General features: G+C 39.8%; 1 protein-coding gene across 4 annotated transcripts in view; it reads right to left on the bottom strand.

Moving 5' to 3' along the window:
- Positions 1-18,169, bottom strand: part of SYNE2 (spectrin repeat containing nuclear envelope protein 2) — a 307,352-nt gene that overhangs the window by 217,414 nt on the left and 71,769 nt on the right. For all 4 annotated transcript variants that reach the window (XM_045810585.2, XM_045810589.2, XM_045810586.2 and 1 more), the window contains 8 exons: positions 17,434-17,495; positions 16,405-16,500; positions 16,232-16,309; positions 16,051-16,143; positions 11,243-11,424; positions 9,122-9,318; positions 3,913-4,013; positions 2,064-2,165 (listed from right to left, as the gene is read on the bottom strand). In XM_045810585.2, coding sequence (XP_045666541.2) covers positions 2,064-2,165; positions 3,913-4,013; positions 9,122-9,318; positions 11,243-11,424; positions 16,051-16,143; positions 16,232-16,309; positions 16,405-16,500; positions 17,434-17,495 — 911 coding nt within the window. The remainder of the gene's footprint in view (positions 1-2,063; positions 2,166-3,912; positions 4,014-9,121; positions 9,319-11,242; positions 11,425-16,050; positions 16,144-16,231; positions 16,310-16,404; positions 16,501-17,433; positions 17,496-18,169) is intronic.

Raw genomic sequence — 18,169 nt, 5'->3', positions numbered from 1 at the left:
AAGGTCACCTGGCTCGACAGGACAACTCATGATGCCACATGGAAACTGTGAGTCTGTTTGTCCTCCCCAAATATGTATTCACAACAAAATAAGAATGAGTGGAAGTGAGGACTATATGGCGGCAGTGATCACATGTAAACGTGCCCATGATTAATCGCACTTGGGCCAGCTCTTCCCAAGTCATTTTATACAGACCTTAGAAAATACTTTGCCCCTGCCCTCAAAATATTTAACGAATAAAGCTTTCCTTGGTTCGTATTTGTGTGAAATATTAGTGTTTAAGAGTCGCCAATTCCACAAATACTATTTCAAACATTATTTATAATAATTGGCAGCATTTCAAGTGAAATTTTATGAGCTGGGGCGCCTGGCTCAGTTGGGAGAGCACACAACTCTTGATCTTGGGGTTATGAGTTCGAGGCCCATGTTTGGAGTAGAGCTTACTTTTAAAAATAAATAAATAAATAAAAATGTTTTAAAAGATTAAGTTTTACGAGCAAACCGAGGGATAATTATTGCAAATCTTTCTGATCATTAATCACATCATAAAGCCTTTTACTTAAGCAACTTGAACCTGTGGTATGTTACTAAATCAAGGACGGATGTGAGCGCAAAGCGCTTCTAGCGGGAGCTTAGCATCTTGTTAGTAAAAGAAACATCAGGCCAAGGGCGCCTGGGTGGCTCCATCGGTTAAGCACCTGCCTTCGGCTCAGGTCATGATCCCAGGGTTCTGGGATTGAGCCCCACGTTGGGCTCTGCAGTCAGCGGGGAGTCTGCTTCTCCCTCTCCCACTCCCCCTGCTTGTGTTCCCTCTCTTGCCGTCTCTCTCGCTCTGTCAAATAAATAAATAAAATCTTTTTTAAAAAGCCCACATCAGGCCAGAACAAAGATGGAAGAAGTACAAGAGCCGATGCGGTTCAGACGGAAGGGAGATGAGCGCGTCCGTAACCCTTTCTTCCCTGATGCCTCTAAACCAAAAAGGACGCTGTTGCCGGCAAGCGCCACAACCCGCGGACTGGCAGTGCTGGAAACGCCGGATTCGCCCAACGCCACGGATCGGAACGGGGCCTGGAGGTGCTGAGTGCTGTGCAGGCACAGGAGAGCACGTCCGCTTTCTTCAGGACGCAAGGCCGGTGGCGAGCCGACTTGCAGGGACGGCGGGGTCCGAGGAGCGGCCTGAAGGACCCTCGCCCTGGCTCCTGTGAGTCTCTTTCAAGACAGCGCCGGGAATAACCGCCTAACCCGGAGAAGCGCCAGGACACGAAGAGAGCCAGACTGCACTCCAGCCCCGCCTCGACCTCTCCGGAGCTATGCGACCTCAGACACTTGGTGCCTCAAGTCTTGTCTTCGTCTGGGAACTGGAACAGCAACAGCACACTAAGATGCTGGGACAAGTAAAATGCTTGTCGGCAAGGCGCCCGGTACAAAGCGAATGTTCAAATGTGGTGACAATAACAGGTGTCATTTTTCCTCCAAGGACACCTTGATGGAGGCCCCATCTTGGTGTAATTTGGGGTTGGCTTCATTTCTGATCTCCTGATCTTTTTTTTCATTCAATATTCATTCTGCTCTAGACTGGGGACTGGAACACTTTTACTGTAAGAGGGAGGATAGTAAATGTCCCAGGTCTGAGGGCCACTTGGTGTCTGTTGTCACTCCTCAACTCTGGGAAAGCAGCCACAAACAATACCTGGGTGGGCATGGCTCTATTCCGGTAACACGGGATTCACAAAAACTGGTGATGGGGCCCCCGACCAGTGTGCCGCGCTTACTTTTCCACGTGCCCGGAGGACCAGGCATCAGCACCCCTGGGCAGCCTGCTGGAGATGCAGAGTGTCAGGCCCCACCCCAGAACTACTGAATTAGAATCGCACTTCAACAAGATTGCCCGGGTCACTCACGTGCACGTCAGAATTTGAGAAGCACTGTCCTAGAACTCGATGCTAACACTTGGGGTTTGTTTAGCATTTAAATAATTACCCTGAAAGATGTTTTTTCCAAAAACATTCTACTCCTCCCTAACAGGAAGCTACAAATAAACTGCTGCTTAAAGTCATACTTACTTCATACTTTTTAGAGTAGGTCTCATTTTCTGAATCCTTTAGCACTTTCCGTAGTTTTTGCTCTTGCAGATTTAACCAGACCACAGCATCTTTCATCTTTCCCTAAAATTCACACACACACATTTAAAACTACCCTACATAGACTTGGAGCTTTTTTCTTTTAAACAATAAAATTAACAACTTCAAACATCAGTGAAATAATGCAATCATTACACACCAATGACTCATGGCGCCAAAAAGGAATTTTGTTTGTTCACATAACACCTTAAATTTTAAAATGGATTGAAACTAGCACCTGAACATGACGTGCTAAAGAGACAGAGCAAGCAAGACCCCCCTTTTTTTTTTGCTTATCCATTTCTACTATTCCTGAATTTTAGAGAACATTATTCTAAATTACTCATTTATAGGCATTTCAGAATACTGCTTTCTGATACATCTAAATACCAATGTTAATTGATTAATTGGTTAATTCAAGAGCTATTCACACCCAAATACACCGACATCAAAAATATCTTCAGCATTTTAAAGACCCTAAAAATAACGCTACTGAGGGTTTTGGGTTCAGCTATCCTGTGGATGTGAGCAACAATTATTTTTTCTTAGATTCTTGCTTGCTTACATTTGAAAGCAAAATTTACTGCCAGAGGATGAAGCCAAAGATGTTACATCTTATTTCCATTCTCCTTTAACCTTCATTTACTCTCCCCTTTCTATTAAGCAGGAGTGTTTTCTATGTATTTTTGCATCTGATTTCATGGACAGTTGAATTTTTCATTTTATTTTTTAATAAGAAAATTAATTAGGAAAGAGTAGCTCCCCAGCAGGTCAGAAGTAAGTGAACTGAATTATACGCCTGCGTCCCAGCTTGAGTCTCTGTTCCAGAGTCAGCAACAATCTGGCGTGGTGCCTCACACATAACAGTTGGAAAAATATTGGCCTGAATTTGTCACATAAAATGCAACAATATGACTGCATGTAAACATGTCGGAGGAAGTAGTTTAAATATATATTAAAATAACATTCAAAAACACCTTAGTAAATTCACACCACTTATTTATCTCCACAGCAGCAGAATATGCATTTACTTGCAGCTCAGCGACTTTTATGAAATTTGCACCCACGATATTTTGTGTACCTGGCCGAGAGTCAAACGAAAAAACTGAATAATTAAACGGCCGTCTAATAGTGATTCAAGAGTACCTCAACAAACAACGATGAAGAGTAGGGCACACTGCTTGCATTTTTTTATAAATTATACAATCCCAGTTGTATATAGTCAAAGAACAGGTAAAATGGGTATATGCTAAAATTAGATTGCGGTGATGGTTGTACAGCTATGTAAATACACCGAAACCCACGGAATTGTAAACTTTAAATGGTTTAATTTTATGGCATGTGGATTAGATCTCAAAAAAAGCTGTTAAAATAGACAAAAATTAGATAGCTCCAGAATTTTTCAAAAGCCTGCTAAACTCAATTTGTCTCTTTGTCACTTTTACGTAGTACCTATGTAAACATTATTTTAGATAGTTTAGCAAAGTTTAATTATCACTTTTAACTTAAAAGTTTTTTAAAAACAGGCAAAACTCATCCACAGTGAAAGAAATCAGAATGCTGGTTGCCCAGGGTGGGGGGTAAGACAGGAAAGAGGCACAGTGGAACATTCTGGGAAACAGAAATGTGTTACATCATGACTGCTACACGGTTTACGTGGGTGCATGCATTTGTCAAAACTCAAAGAACTGCACTTTTAAGCTCTTTATGCAAATTATACCTCAGTTTTAAAAATTAAGCCATCAGTAGGGTACAACAAAAACGCGCTTGAGTCATACTTATAAGGACATACCTGAGCTCTCTCTCCAGCCTCAGCTGCATCCTTCGAATATTGTAGAAACTGTGCCACATAGGTCATGATTGACTTTTCATCGGGATTGACAACATCCACATCTGTAAGAGGTGCCACACTATCAATCAGCTCTAGATGTGATGTACTGTAATGACCACACAAGAACAGGCTATGCCATAAGACAGCCTGGAAACGAACCAAAGTAGTTAACTGGCCGCACAATCTCTGGTCGGCTGCCCTTACTCCAAGTCTGTGCGGTGCTCAGAGCTCAGATCCCGAGTCAAACAGAGCTGAGTTGAATCCTGCCAGTACTACACGCACAGCCTCAATGCCCACCTCGCATGCTGTCTGTATAAGGGAAAAAGTAGTCGGGGAGGGTGGAAAGGAGAAAATACAGCCTTCCTCCTTGCAGAGACTCCTCCAGGAGTGCAGACGGTAGGAAGACACCGTGACTGGAATCCGTTCCTGTCACACTGGTCTCAGCAAGCATTCCCAAAAGCATCAGTTGTACGGCAGACTTACTCAAGACATCCACAAGATTTTATTTGTTCATTCGCGGAAAAAATATATTTACTGAGAGCCTTCTGTGGGCCACTCCTTGTGGTGCATTAACAACGTCCATGGTGAAATAAATTTGGAAAATGATGAATTAAACAAAGTAAAAATATTATAAATTCCTTAAATGCAGAACTTCCCCAGACATAATGAATTAGATCACAAAAATCACAAAGAAGCAATCAACGTGCTACAGACAAAATGAACACGTAATTTTGGGATGTCTTTAGGTATGTTGCCAAAACAACCAGGAAGATACTGAAAAGGAAATCTTCTGTGTTTATGTAGCATTCAGTTAAAATAAATTCATCAAATATTTTTAGAGACCCACAAATGCAGGTCACAAGCAAGATAGGTGAGGCTGAGTTCTTGCCCTTAGGGGCCATACGTTTCAGCACTTTATTCATTCGACAAGGGGATGCTAGACACTTGCGTAGAGGCCTTAAGATATTATCTGCCCTCAAGGAGCTTACTGTTAGGAGAAAAACAAACCACAAGCAAACACAACACACTATGCATGCTTTAGCAAATGTGTCTACTGGGCCCAGTGACTGTTCTAAACAGGCTGAAACATGAGTCTAATCCATATCCAAATAATAAAATTCAAGACGGTAAACATACAAAAGCTACCAATAAAGAGGTAGGGGTGCGGCTTCAATAAACGAGGCATCCCTACGAACTAAGTTATTCTTAAGGATGAAAAAAAAAGTGTTAAGTAGAAAAAAAAAAGTATATCAAGAGATACATAGAATAATTAGACTGGCTAAACTAGATGTCTCTTGTTAAAAACTTAATTGTATATGAAGCTATGCATTGTGATTAAATGTTTTAATAAAATTGTCAAAAGATAATTCTCGTATTCAAATAGGACAATAGCATTTGACTTGCATAAATAATCATGATGTACTTCACATTTCAAGCTATTGTCTACATTTAAAATGAACTATGGACAATCATTTATACAGCGGAAATTTGCCTTTTTATACTATTACATTATTTGCCTAATTATTTTCACATACTGAACTAGAGAAGATATTTTACACTGATAAAGATTTAGAGAATCACAAAGTGACAAAGTACTAAAAAAACAAAGAACAAAAAACCCAGTAATCAGAAAAGGGGATAGAACAAAACATGAGGAAAACCAAAGGAAAAAAGATAATGAAAGCCAAAAAGGAAAGAGAGAAGACAAAGAAAGGAAGAAAAGGGAAGGAAGAAAAAACAAGGAGAGAAAAGTTAACAAGAAGAATTAATATCAAGCCACCTGAACCTAACATAATGACAAACCTAATATATAAAAATTTGGAATCGTGGGGCTAACTCTTAACTTAGAAACATCTCCTAATTCAACTGAGATCCAAGATGGCTACGAACCAACAGCGCCAAGCACGGTTAGCTCCCAGACCTTAGCCTCTAATGCCATTCTCCAGCCAGCGCTCGGCGGAGAGAGGGGAGGGAATGTAAAGATGAGCCGGGTACATCCTGTAATGCCAGAAAATAAGGACGTGCTCGAAAACAACAAAGAAACACCCCATGGATGGGGATATGTCAAAGGAGCACAGGAGCTAGCTGAAAGAGCTCCCAGGGGCTAAAAAACTTTGAGCTTAAATCTTTTTTTAATTTGAGAAATAAAACAAAGTAGTATTAGATTACAACCCAAAGTATAAAATAAAATGTCCAAAAGCCCATACTGATATAAATCAATGGTTGGATAAATAAATAAATGCAGGAGAGAAGAGACATAGCTCCTGCAAAAGAATTGTAAATAATTTACGTAGATAACCTGCCCTTGAGGAGAGTGAGCATAAGTCTCCTATGTGTGGGCTATGCAGAGAGACCTCCCTCCAAACAGGACAACACAGGAAGAAGGAAACAAAAAATAGCTGCACAAGGCAGAAACTGGACAAACACTAGCTCAGCCAGGTGATCGAGGTTAACATCACCAGTGACATAATGTTGACAGCATGGTCCCCTGATGCGATGTGCTAAGAATGGCACTTTACTACTCTGTGGTCTTCCTCTGAAGAACGCATAACCCCAGTCTAATATGAGAAAAGACATTACACAAATTCCAGTAAAGGGGTCCTCCGTAATATACATGACAGGTAATCCTCAAAACTCTCAGAGCATCAAAACAAAATTCTCTAAGAAACTGTCACGGTCAGCAGCAGCCAAAAAAAGATGTGAAAACTAAATGTAAGGTAGAATCCTGAATGAAGTTCTGAAAAGAAAAAGAGCATCAGGGAAAAACTAAAGAACTGTGAATAAAATATAAAAATATTTCCATTTTGGTTCATTAATTACAACAGATGTAATGTACTAATATGTCAACAATAGGGAAAACCTCACGGAAACTTACTCGATCTTCTTCCCAATTTTTCTGTAAACCTAAAACTGTTCTAAAACGTAAGGTCTACTAAAAACAAATAGAATGAAGTCCTGATAAAAGCTGCCGCCCAGATAAGCTTTGAAAAGATTATGCTAAGGGAAAGAAGCCGGCCACAAAGACCATGTTTCTGTGAAACGTCCAGACTCGGCAAATCTACAGAAAGAGAAAGAACTAGTGGTTGCAAGGGCCCTGGATGTGTGTGTGTCTTCGAGGCTGGGAGAGGTAGGGAAAAATAAGGATGGATTGCTAATGGGATGGGCTTTATTTTTGGAATGATGAAAAGGTTCTAAAATTGATTATGATGATGGCTGCAAAATTTCACCGATACACTAAAAAACTATTGAATTGTACACTTAAATGGGTAAGTTGTATGGTATGTGAATTACATCACAATAAAGCTGTATAAAACCAAAAAAGTTAGGTGACAAAGCCCCAGTCACGTAGTAGTATGTTGGAGCCACATGGCTCAGCTTGAGAGAGCCGATCATTGGATTTTCAGCACTTTTATAAGCTGGTTGTTAAGCAAGCCAGCATTAAAAATTAAATTGTATAAACATACAATCAAAAAAGTATATTAGGGGTGCCTGGGTGGCTCAGATGGTTAAGCGTCTGCCTTCAGCTCAGGTCATGATCCCAGGGTCCCGGGATGGAGCCCCATGTCGGGCTCCCTGCTCAGCTCATGCCCTCTCTCATTATCTCTGTCACTCTCTGTTTCTCTCTCTCAAGTAAATAGATAAAATATTAAAAATGCATATATATAAAAATAAAGGTAATAATCAAAACTCACCATTTCGCAACTATTTTACTACATTTTACCATTACCTATGCTCTTGAGGTTATTCACCTCTACTGTACCTGTATGAGAGAAAAATAGAATACATAATGGTGTGTTAGGGTTGCACATCGCTTCCTACTCTGCGTTCATTGACTTCTCGCTGGAATCGGCCGTGGTGGTAGTGTTCAAACCACACACACACACACACACACACACACACACACACACACACCAGCAAATGAGGGCTTGATTTCTTGTTTTGTTGATTATGAAGAAAGAGATGGAGAAAATGTGAATAATGCAGGTTAAACTTAAGAGTATGTCCTGTTCAGAGCTGTTAAATTGCACATAGTGCAAAAAAATTGAGGAAATATTCTTCCAGGACTAGATTCAGCAAAAAAGTCATTCACATTGTTGAAGAACAAATGAAGTTGTGACAGACTGCTCTGCTGTCATACTTACTCGTGAACATAACGGAAATTATCCACTAATTCACGTCAGCACTAGACGTGCCCAGCAGCTACAACCGTAAGTTGGCTGCAGAAGGGTGCAGGAGTTTGGCAAAAATCAACAAAAGCAATTCGGGGCTATACGGAATTGAAAATAAAGTGTAACCTATATTTTATTATTATCGAAACAACGTGCTGCATGTGCTTTATACTAGTACTATTTGCAACAGACCTGTATATGTATACACACCCACTCGTGCACACACACACACACACACACACACACACCATTTCGGAGAGCTAGTCACACGTTCACCTACACACCCCTGGTTATAGAGCTGAGACTAGAATTTGTATCTTTTAACCTGTTAGTTCTTATAATCTTCACTAATCCTACAAACCTCTTTTGTGACCTTCCTAGGATTTTTAATAAGCTTTGGAAAATTAAGGAACAATCAATCCAATCCAAAGCAAAGTGCTTTTCCAAAGAAGTAAATCACTTTAATCTTAATTTTATGAAGTTAACATAATTATCTCTCCGAATATAACCAGTATTTAGGATTCTGCGGTCGTCGCTTACAACCCAGCACGATGTACTGAGCACAATCGTGGCAAAGCGGAGCCAGCCATAGAGGGAGAAACAGAAAAGGCAGTTTCTGTCCTCATGGAAGTTCAGCTTCACTGAGGGGGAAGGAGTGGAGGGGGAAATACGTTCACTCAAAGAACAGATTTCCTCGAGAGATTTTAGAACAGAGTAACAGAATCAAAGGAGCACAACACAGAACACAACGCAAGAAAAGGAAGACGAAGACTCAAAGTATTTCCAATAACAGCACTCTCCGCTTTCAGCCGTCACGTCGTCCCTGCAATTACAGAGGTCAACAAAGCGGTAGGACTTCTTAATTTCATCAAATTTACTAGAGTTTAAGTTCAACCCCTCCGGACTAAAATATGATGTCATTTTGTTCCTTTAGATACAGATACCATTTTCAAGCCAACTTCACACTGGACGTTGTTTTGAAAAGAAAGAAGTTTCTTTACCTTCTGGTTCTAGCAATTTGGGGATTTTAAATTCTTGTTCTGCAATTCTGAAGGCCTCTTTCAGATTGGCTTTGTTGGACCTGTGCTTTACACTCTTCATGTCAACTAGGTCTGGTCGCAAGGCATGAATGACAGCCAAAAAAGCCATCCCATTTCTCCAGCTTGACTTAAAATCTGTCACACTGACGGACTCACACCTATCACAACAGGACAAAAACATGATAAATACTCTTTAAAAGAATTTATCAAAGCACATCTGCTACACTCGATAGTAATTGAAACAAATTTCAGGGAATCAAATAAATCATATACATCCTTCTAGGAAAATATTTGATTTTAATCTGGTAGTCAGAATAAAGTAAAATGCCAAGTTTGATACCACAGAACACTGGTTCTCAAAGTGTGGCCCCGGGACCAGCAGCATCAGCACCACCTGGGCTGCAAGGGTGGGTTAGGGCTCCAGAGTGTTGGGCAGGATCTAAGCTCATTTAGAAGTTACAAACGGGGGGGGGGGGGGGGCCTGGGTGGCACAGCGGTTAAGCGTCTGCCTTCGGCTCAGGGCATGATCCCAGCGTTATGGGATCGAGCCCCACATCAGGCTCCTCTGCTATGAGCCTGCTTCTTCCTCTCCCACTCCCCCTGCTTGTGTTCCCTCTCTCGCTGGCTGTCTCTATCTCTGTCAAATAAATAAATAAAATCTTTAAAAAAAAAAAAAGAAGAAGAAGTTACAAACAGGGGCCCAATTCATCCCCTTCCAAAATAAGAAAATGCAACATATTTCTTCCAACGTGGTCTTACTATTATAGTCTAGAACTCAGGTGAGTTCCAGAGAATCACAGAATACTGAAATAAAAGTTACCTAATACCACCAGTGATGGCCAAAACAAGGATAAACTCCTGATGAATTACTTAAGAACGATTTACTACATCTCGGTAAGTTTAGCGTAGCTCATAGTCAAAAAACAAGGAAAGACATGGAGAAAAGATCAACTGCTAAAATATTTGACCTCTGAAATGGTGTGAAACTTATTTACAGATAAATGAAACAAGTCTGATAGGATAAGTCTTCTCACACATGCTGTATTTTGGATTAAGAAACTTAGAAAACTGAAGTAAAATAAAATTGTCTCTCAAAGATTCAAGAAACAAGTTCATTTGATATACTTAAAACCTCCTAAGATATGTATGGTTTTTTTGTCCCTCGAAAAATGCAAAAGATGGATGACAACTAAAGAAAGGTAAGGCTGACGGCAGAAATCAGCATCCTAGTCTCGCACTGGGAAGAAGGTCCTCAGAAGCCCGCCATGGAAGAGGCCTCAGCGACATACTTAAGCCTCTATTTACCCAAGCAATGCTACGGTGTGCTAAGGAACGCCTTTTGAACTCCACAGCTCATCTCATGGTGAGTTCTCCCGCATCTAACTCCTTACTTTTCCTAAAACTCCCATCCCAGCAGGTGGTTAAAATCAAAGAGTAAATGTCTCCCTAGAGCAAAAAAACCCTTTTTCTTGTAAAACAGAATTTCTGAGCACTACCTTCCTTTCATCATCCCCACTCTTTTAAAAAAACTCCTATTTTTCTGGCTTCTGTTCCCCAATTGAGCTACAAATTTCTAAACAAAGGGGACTGTGATCTCTGAATGTAGTCATATACAGCTCCAAGAGATAAGTTTATGTGTTGATTATTTATTCCTTCATTTGTGCATTCATTCATTCAATACATATTTATGGAACACCTACCATGAACTCCCATTATGCTAGGTTCTGGGGATACACAGACAATAAAGATGGGAGTCCTGACCTTTAAAGAGTTCCTACTGTGGTAAAATGTTCGTGATTTAAATCCACCTCCCAGACACATAGGGCAATTGTGCCTAAAGAAAAGGATACTTAAAGACCACTTTATTTCTACACAGTAACAGTCCACCTAAACACAGGGGTGGGGGTGAGGGGAGTTACCCTGAGAGGAAGGAGGCTGGTGAGCATTTGCCTTTTAGGAGAGAAAAGTGTTCCAGTGGGCGTTACACCCAGTTGGCCTGAGTTTCAGACCTGGAGTCAGTAACACTGTGCTGGTGGGTCGAGCTGCCCTGTTTGTCTCCTGTGGTCACAGCAAACTACTTACGGGGCACACTGCTCCTGAGCCCACAGGAGAAGAGCCTTCTTTGCAGACATCTGCCATCTTTCTTGGGCTCTGGAGCACTTCTTAGCTGGAGGACTTGAGGTAGGAGATGAGTCGGCCACACTCACACTGTCCAGGGAAGGCTGATTGTAATTGCAAGAAAGAGTCCGGGCAAGCTCCTCAATCTAAGGAAGACGGAATCATGGTCAACACGTATAAACCATTAGTTAGCAGCACTGAGGCAAAACCTTCAGCCAAAACAAGACCTAAAAAGTATCCAGTTAACAGTGAGAGGTTACTCATGGTGAAATAAGCACTAGCACTTGTCATCTCGGGCTACACTTAGGCAGGCTCTCTTTCAGTGGACTTGGGTCACTCCTTGCCCTTATTCAGGCACTGCATTCCACCTTGAGGGCAAGTGTCCATTCATCCCCTTCACGTGCTTACAGAGCACTTCGCTGCTGCTCAGCACCTGTCGCTCTAAACTGAACTGAACTCATTTGAGATCCTAGTCTAGAGTCCAGGAGTCCAGGAGACTGGGTCAGTTAAAATGCATCCTTGATTATGAACCATTAAGAAATAAATACACATACAGAAAAAACAGTCAAATACATGAGAACTAAGTCCCAAGAAAGAAAAACAAATTGCCATTAAGTACGTGGAAAATAACCTCATTCGTCATTTAAGAAAGCTGAATGCACACAGCAAGAGGGCAGTTTCTTCACTTATAACACAGGCAAAAAAAATTTTAAAGTTAACATCAAGTAACGGTATCCTCTAGTAAGAGTATGAGAAAGTGGATTTTTACATATTGCTGTAAGCACAGAAGCTGGTTCAGATTTTTTGGAAGGCAGTAAGATAATACCTATGAGAAACTTTAAAAGGTCAATCTACAAACACAGTAGCAAGTATTATTGAGAAAAGTACACTTCTTAATAATTAATAGATCCACCAGACAACCAGTGATAGTAGATGTGACCAACACAATTAACAAACTTGGTCTGATTGGCATAGCCCTTGTACCTAAAATGGCGGCACCAACATTCTTTTCAAATCCATATAAAATAGTTACTGAAACTGATGGTGCTGAGTCATAAAGCAAGCTTCAGCAGTTTGAAGAACTGAATCCATTCAGATGCTATTCTCTGACCACACTCAAAGTAAGCTAGAAGTCAGTAACAAAGATATAACAAACAAAATCCTCAAATATTTGGATATTAAACAATACAATGTCATAGAACCCAAATAAGAAATCATCATGAAAATAAAATATTTTGAACAGAGCAACAAAAATATTGTATTCATGGATTAAATAATGCAATATTTTAAAGATGCCGACTTTTTCCAAATTATACATTCAATGCAATCCTCGTTAAAATTCCAACAGATTGTGTGCATGCAAATTAACAAGTTACTTATAAAATTTATATGAATATCAAGTCAACATGATGTATACCTTAAACTTACACAATGGTATATGTCAACTACATCTCAATTAAAAAAATTATATGAGAATGCAAAGAGCAAAGAATAAACAAGAGAATCCTAAAGAACAAGTTGGACACTATCAGGTATCGAGACTTTCTATATAGCTATAGAAATTGACACAGTATAGTACTGGTGCCAAGGTAAATAATGGAACAGAACTGACAGAACGATGGAGCCACACATATATGGTTACTTGATTTTTTATTAACTGACACTGTATAGTACACTAGGAAAATGGTGGTCTTTTCAATACATGGCATTGAGTCAACCGGATATGGAAAAAAATAATCTTGATTTTAAGCTTTAACATAACATACTCCAAAAAACTCATTCTCAAAAGATTGTAGTTCTAAATGTAAAATGTGAAACAGTGAAGCTTTTAGAACTGTGCTGTCCAATATAATAGTCACTAGCTACACGTGGCTATTTAAATTAATGAAATAAAATTTAAAATTTAGTTCCTCAGTCATACTAGCCACATTTCAAGTGTTCAGTAGCCACAAGCAACTAGTGGCTACTGTCTTGTACAGTGCAGCTACAGGACTCTTCCATCGGTGCAGAAAGTCCTATTTGGACAGAACTATTCGAGAAAATAGCATAAGAGGATATCTCCATGCTGTTGACAAAGGCAAAGATTTCTTTACAGGACATAAAAAGTACTAGCCACCAGAAAAAGAAGTTGATAAATCTGAACTGCATTAAAATCATGAACGTCTATTCATTAAAAGATTAAAAAGGCAGGGGCGCCTGGGTGGCACAGCGGTTAATCGTCTGCCTTCGGCTCAGGGCGTGATCCCGGCGTTACGGGATCGAGTCCCACACCAGGCTCTTCCACTATGAGCCTGCTTCTTCCTCTCCCACTCCCCCTGCTTGTGTTCCCTCTCTCACTGGCTGTCTCTGTCGAATAAATAAATAAAATCTTTAAAAAAAAAAAAAAAAGATTAAAAAGGCAAGCTATAGAATCAGAGAAGATATGTGCAATTTATATATACTTGACAAAGGACTTGTATCCAGAATATATTTGAAAACTTCTATAAGTCATTAAGCACAAAGCATAGCTAAAATAAAAAAAATTTTAATGTCAAGTATTAGCGAGGACTGGACGGAGGAATTCACGAATTCCAGTAACAGCGTAAATCAGAACCACCGTTTTGAAAAACTAGCTGGCGCTTCCTGCCAAAGCTGAACGTCACATGCCTTATGATCCAGCAATTCCGCTCCTAGCTATGTACACAAGAGACATGAGGGCTTGTACCACCACCAAAAGGCACACACGAGAATGCGGCTAGCAGCTTTATTCCTAACAGCTGAAAACTGGCAACAAAAGAAATGTCCATCAACAGTAGAGTGGTAAATAAACTCGGGCATATTCATGCAATGGTATATTCATACACAACAAAGAGAAAGAAAGAAATCCAGTCGATGACATTGTACTAGCGACGTAGCAGGACAGACGGCAGCTACACTTGTGGCGTACAGAACATAATGTAATAACGTGTCAAATCACTAAGTTGTACACCTGGAACTAATGTAACTAATTGCGTGTCAACTATACTTAAAAAAAAAAGACCTACAGATGCAGGCTTCAACAAGCCGAAACTCATAGATGACGTTAAGTGAAGTGAGTCTGACAGAAGACTCTACATATAAGTCCATTCTGTTAAAATTCCTTTATATAGAAGTAAAAATGCTAAGCTGAACAATGATAGAGATCAAAGTGGTGGTTTTCTTTAGGGAAGAGGGCAAGGACCGGGAGGAATCCCTGGGAACTCTGGGATTCAGGCAAGGTTCTCTATTTTTATCTTGGGTGGTGGTTACATGGATGTACTTAATTTCTAAGAAAACATCAAGCTCTGCTCTTAAGATTTGTGCATCTTTTCTCTATGTATGTTCTTCTTCAACGAAGTTTATTTACATTAGTAAAATGAAGCCAAGAAAAGCAAAACTTATGGCCCAACAATTTCACGTCTAGGAATCTGGCTCGTGGAAATAATGAAGATTGTATGGAAAAGATTTATCCGAAGGGTAGTCTGTTTAGAATCGCTTTACAATCGTAAAACTGTGAGCATTCTGACTGTTCCTTGATGAAATATAGTTCTTTGCAAGAGAACACCATGCCTCCATTAAAAAAATATGTGTGAATTCAGAAAGATGTTCATTAGAACAGGTTGAAAACGGTTTGGGTAGCACGACCATTCCATTTAAGATACACATATATAAATATATACATTCATTCCTGCTGCATGTATGATGAAGTCTATACACCAAATTATTTAGTGGTTTTCAGTGAATGGTAGAATTACAGATGACTCTACTTGGTTTTTTATTATCTATATTGAACATTTTAATTATATTTTAAATATCTTGGAAAGTATGGAGAAAAATGTAACAAATGCCTATGTATTGCCAAATTTTAACATTTTACATTTGGTTCATATTTTTTTAAAGAAATGAAACCCTGATACAGCTTAAGCCTTCTGTCTTTCCCTCCGCAATTCCATTTCCTTTCTTTTCCAGAGGGGAAAAAACACTATTCTAAATTTGTTTTTCATCATTCTCATGTGTATTATTCTACTATTAACTTCAAATGTAGGTATCCAGAAATCATATACAGTCTCATTTTACGTGTTTTAAATGTTACACAAATTATGTTATTTTCTAGTTTTTGTAAAATAAGCATTTGTTTCCCATATAATTTTTTAAGTTATTTTCAAGGTAATTATGGGGATACAGAACATGCAAGTTTTTAGGCAGCTGCAGAAAACCTGTACTAACTCAGAATCCCAGGTCTGGAAGAATATATGTATCAGTCACAAGTGTCATAAAGTCAGGGCTAGAACTGTCTTTGCTGTTTTCTTGGTATCCTAACACAAAAGCAAGCACATAGTAGGTGTTCAAATATATTTGGGGAATGAAATTGATCTATGAGTCAGTCTTGGGACAGGACTAGGTGTTGTGGGGCGATTAGGTTGAACAAGGGTCCTCAAAACTAGGAGATTCTACAAAATTTAGTGGGTTTTCAAAAATTTACTCCAGAAGCTTTCTACTATCTTCTGCCAGAGTAAGTAAACAATAGTAAGCAAAGTTTTACCAAGGCAGGTTCTATTCAGACTGGTGCTGGTACCACGGATGATTTAAGATACCGTAATTTATCATTCAATTTTTAACCGCAAAATAACAAAAATGGCCAAAGGTCCACCTGTCAAGATTTCCAGAGTGTCCTCTTTCTGGAAGAAACCCAGGACTGTATCTTACTGCGTTACACTTATTTCACACTGCAGTAATTAGGACAGAAATAACTTTCATATCATCAAACTACTTACATGAAAGTGCAGTATAATTGTCCAAATTAGGCCAAGAATAATGGATGGGTTTCCATCTATAATATCAGTAACATGAATATTTATTAGCTTGATCTGGAAAAGAAGAAACACGGGTTAAGAGGAGAACACATTTCACAGCGTGCATTTCTCCCGGGAATCTTCGGATGAGATTCATACTCACTGATCGGTGTTTCAGGAATGTCAGGGCATGCTCTATATTGATTCTACACTGGAATGTATTAGATCCTCTGTCTCGAGGCTATGAAATTCAAGCAAAATATATTACTTAGAAATATGGAAAAAAAAACCTTGTAAATCAACAAAATGTTTTTTAATGTCATTTAAAAAGCTTACCAACTGTTGCCCCGAGAGTACCTCCAGCAGGTCTAGGAGAACATGCCCCTTTTTAATGTCTGCAAACAGGTCTGATACAACCGAGGGAGGCGTGTGCTACAAAAGGTCACAAGAAAAACACTCATTCAAACATTGGTCCAGAAAACATAATACCTTTAAGAATCCCATAAATGGGCTTTGTGGCTTCACAAAAGCTAAAATTCAGTAGAGATTTTATTGACTGAAGGAGAGAGAACACACAACGTTCTATATCAAAGCATGATAAGAGAAGGAGTGAACTTAATTTATCTCGTGGCAAATTTCCAGTAACACAACACTCCTGTAGCTTTCAGCGAGCGCTTAAAACGTGTGCATGGAGGCGGCATTAAAGGCACTCAAAATCAGCCAGTAGTGACCCTTTTGGGGAGTAGATGACACTTCTGGAGTAATCTGTTTATGAATTTACCCTTTCCAGAATTGCACTGGGCAGGGATGGGTAGCCGGGGAGAAGAGGCTCACTCGTTTTGTATCTGGGTTATTCCAGGCACTTGGCGTCACGGAGAGACAGGATGGCACAGTGATTCAGATCCAGACTGCCTGGGTTTGTGTCCCAGCACTATCACTTGCAAGTGGTGTGACCTTGGGCAAGTCACATAACTTCTTTGTACCTTAGTTTCCTTGTTTTTTAAACAGGAATAACACTATCTCATCGGGATGTTTTAAGGTCTCGTAAATGTGACGCAAACTGACACCATTTAAAAGAGCTTAGGACAGTGTTTTTAACATACAACTCCATACATATGAATCATTATTATTTTTTATTATTATTATATTTGATTTTTTAAAAAAGCTGCTGTTGCTTTAAATATTTTTATAGCACTATCTCCCATACCCTTAACAAAGGGTAGGGAGAGAATAACAAACACATCTAAACAAGATCAAGGTCACTTCAGCACATTCTTTCAACCTTGCCATTTTGGGGACCCAAAGGGAGGGAAGGAGGAGTAACTTAAATATATTTGCACTTGTATTTGGTTTTTTTCCCCTCACCTTTGCCAACTGTGAGTTGATCCAGCAGGTAAAGGTTTTCTTCTGAGTGTCTTCCTGTTCAGCTATTGAAAAAGGACAACAGCGGTTACAAAATGAGAAGCCTCAGAAACCTTGTAAATACATCCAAGCTTCAAAGGTCCATCCCTTTGGGGATGTGCGCGTACGCCACAACTCTCCCAGCTTTCTAGGACTTGGTCTAAATTTCAGATGTTTGTTCAAGGAGTGGTTTGGAAACGGCGTGTTGATACAAGATATTTTTTTCATTGCTGCAAGTTAGCTAAAAGATGATGATTTTTAATAGTGTTTGCTGACAAAAGCACAAAGTCGCCACGTGGCCTTGATGGTGCAGTCTGAGGAATTGTGAGGGAGAAGACCTCCCCCGCCAAAAACACTCTCAGTCCAAGCAAAAGCCCATACAGATTTAAAGGCAAACCCCAGAACATCTGAAGACGTTTTAAAAGGTTCATAAAGTTGTGGGCAGGTTAGTCTTGACACTCACAGTATTTATCACGGAGGATCTGCTGCCACTGAACTAACGGTAAATGAGTGGCAGTTGGAGTCAGAGCTGTCTGGGCTCGGCTCCTGCCTCAGTTACCCACTAGCCGTGTGACGGCAGTGTCCTCACGGAGTAAGGGAATAAGCACTGGCCTCCAGACACTGTTCACGATTCACTTGAGAAGTGCCCATTCTTACTCTTTAACAGGACAGGAGTCCAGAGGAAGATCTGAACACTCTA

The sequence above is a fragment of the Ursus americanus genome, chromosome 26 (genome assembly GCF_024610735.1).
Source record: "Ursus americanus isolate L20-20 chromosome 26, mUrsAme1.1.p, whole genome shotgun sequence".
Classification (NCBI taxonomy): domain Eukaryota; kingdom Metazoa; phylum Chordata; class Mammalia; order Carnivora; family Ursidae; genus Ursus; species Ursus americanus.
Note: the sequence above shows the minus strand (reverse complement) of the source record. Positions and strands in the feature narration are given on the sequence as shown.